General features: G+C 58.7%; 1 protein-coding gene across 1 annotated transcript in view; it reads left to right on the top strand.

Moving 5' to 3' along the window:
* The first annotated feature begins 131 nt into the window (after positions 1-131).
* The window catches only part of FADS6 (fatty acid desaturase 6), a 4,954-nt gene continuing 3,164 nt past the window's right edge, over positions 132-1,921 (top strand). The window contains exons 1-3 of the mRNA XM_029083573.1: positions 132-480; positions 1,175-1,341; positions 1,850-1,920. Of these exons, the coding sequence (XP_028939406.1) occupies positions 132-480; positions 1,175-1,341; positions 1,850-1,920 (587 nt within the window). The remainder of the gene's footprint in view (positions 481-1,174; positions 1,342-1,849; position 1,921) is intronic.

Raw genomic sequence — 1,921 nt, 5'->3', positions numbered from 1 at the left:
TCCTTCGGCAGCAGCAGCGGGAGCTGGGAAGCCCGTCTGCAGTGGGTCGGGGTGCGGTGGGTGCTCCCCTGAGCTGTGGGTGCTCCCCTGAGCTATGGGTGCTCCCCTCTGTGGTTCTGCTCAGCAGGGAGATGCCGCTGGAGGACGGGGACCTGGTGAGGTGGAGGGGACAACAGCCCAATGGTGAGGTCAGCGGTACCCCTCACCCCTGGGGGACAGGGGATCCTCCACCCCAGGGTACACCAGCTCCTGATGACAGCAAGACAGAGGTGATGGCAGAGGGATGGGAGCCAGAGCCAGCTCGGGGTGACGGGGATGTGACACCCAAGGGGGTCCCACAGCGAGCAGGACGGCATGAGGAAGCCCTGATGGCTGAGCTGTCGGAGCTGGTGCAGAAGGTGGTGAAGAGCAGCAGCTGGTGGGAACGGCACGGTGTGGACATCAGCATCCTCGCCTGCAGCCTCCTCCTGCTCCCGGCAGGTAACACACCTCAGCCCCCCCAAACCACGGCTGGGGGTCCCGGGGGGATCTCACTTCGCTTTTTCACCACTGGTGCAACTTCAATTGTGCTGGAAACTCGTTAGCAGCCTAATAATCCTGTAACAGATCTACAATCACCCCCTCACCCTGTGCCGTGGGGCACCCTGACCCACAGAGGGTGACAGTGGCACCCAGCATACAGCCTGGGGTGAGGGGACAGTGCCCAGGCAGATGGGCACAGAGCAGGACAGGCAGTGGTGTGTCCTTGGGAAGCCCTGGTGGTTTTGGTGACCATGGCAGGTCAGGAGGACACAGTTAAGCATGGGGCTCTGGTGGCACAGTTGGAAAGATACAGCTAGTGCCTTCTCTTGCTTTTGAACTCCTGGGGATGCTGAAATCCTGGCAGGGGTGTATTTGTCACCTGTGGGATCCCAGCTGGAGCTGTCACCAGCAGCAGCCAGTGCCACCATGGCTGGAAGTGGCCAAACCTTCAGCAAGGTGGCCAGTGTGGTTGGTCTGGCTGCACAGGGTGGTGTGGAGGGAAGTTTTCTGGCTCAGGCAGTTTAAATACCTGTAACTACATTTGAAAAACAGGTTTAGGGCAGCACCTCACATGTTTGGATGTAGCAACATCTCCAGCCCAGCTCAGAGGCAAGGAGGAGCACAAGCTCCTGCCTGGCTGGTTTCTCCACAGGGTTCCTGTGTCTGCGGTCAGCCCAGGCCATCCCTTTCCTGGTGGGTGTCCTCACCCTTGGCGTGGTACATCACACCTTGACCGTGAAGGGCAGCCACCTGGCCAGCCACAATGCCTTGACTGAGTCCAAGTCTTGGAGCAAAGTGTGGGCCATCTTCTTCATTGAGGTGAGCAGGACTACAAGGTTCAGGTGGCAGCCCCCATTAAAAGCACCTTGTCAGCACCCCAAGTCCTTCAGAAACATCCATCAGAGAACAAGATGGATCTGAAACCTTCCTGATCCATGCAGAGGAGGGTTAAATGAAAAGCAACGCTAGAACATGGAGCACCAGGAACATCCCAGCTTGTGGGGCTTTGCCTGGAGGCAGCAGGGTGGGGGATGAGCCCCTGGCCGGGGACAGCCCTTGTGACATGCTGTGTGGCGGGGCTTTGTGTCGGTCCCCTTGGCCAGGGGGCTGCAGAGCAGGATAATGTGTTGAGGGGAATGTTGGGAATGGTTTCCAGTGCTTAACTCTAAGAAGTCAATTTCCAGACTGGTTTGGAGCCTGTGGGGTGCAGAGCATCTCCCCTGGGTGCAGAGCATCTCCCTGGGTGTGCAGCATCTCCCCTGAGACTCTGGTGCATCACCTCATGACCTCATGGCATCCACTCCTCTTTCTCTCCCCCCGCCCCCAGCTCTGTTCAGCTTTCACAGTCGAGCAGGCCACCTACAATCACGTGAAGATGCACCACGGCTACACCAACGTC

Source organism: Antrostomus carolinensis, unplaced genomic scaffold (genome assembly GCF_000700745.2).
Source record: "Antrostomus carolinensis isolate BGI_N321 unplaced genomic scaffold, ASM70074v2 scaffold27042, whole genome shotgun sequence".
Lineage (NCBI taxonomy): Eukaryota > Metazoa > Chordata > Aves > Caprimulgiformes > Caprimulgidae > Antrostomus > Antrostomus carolinensis.
The sequence above is the reverse complement of the archived record's forward strand: the minus strand, read 5'-3'. Positions and strand labels throughout refer to the sequence as shown.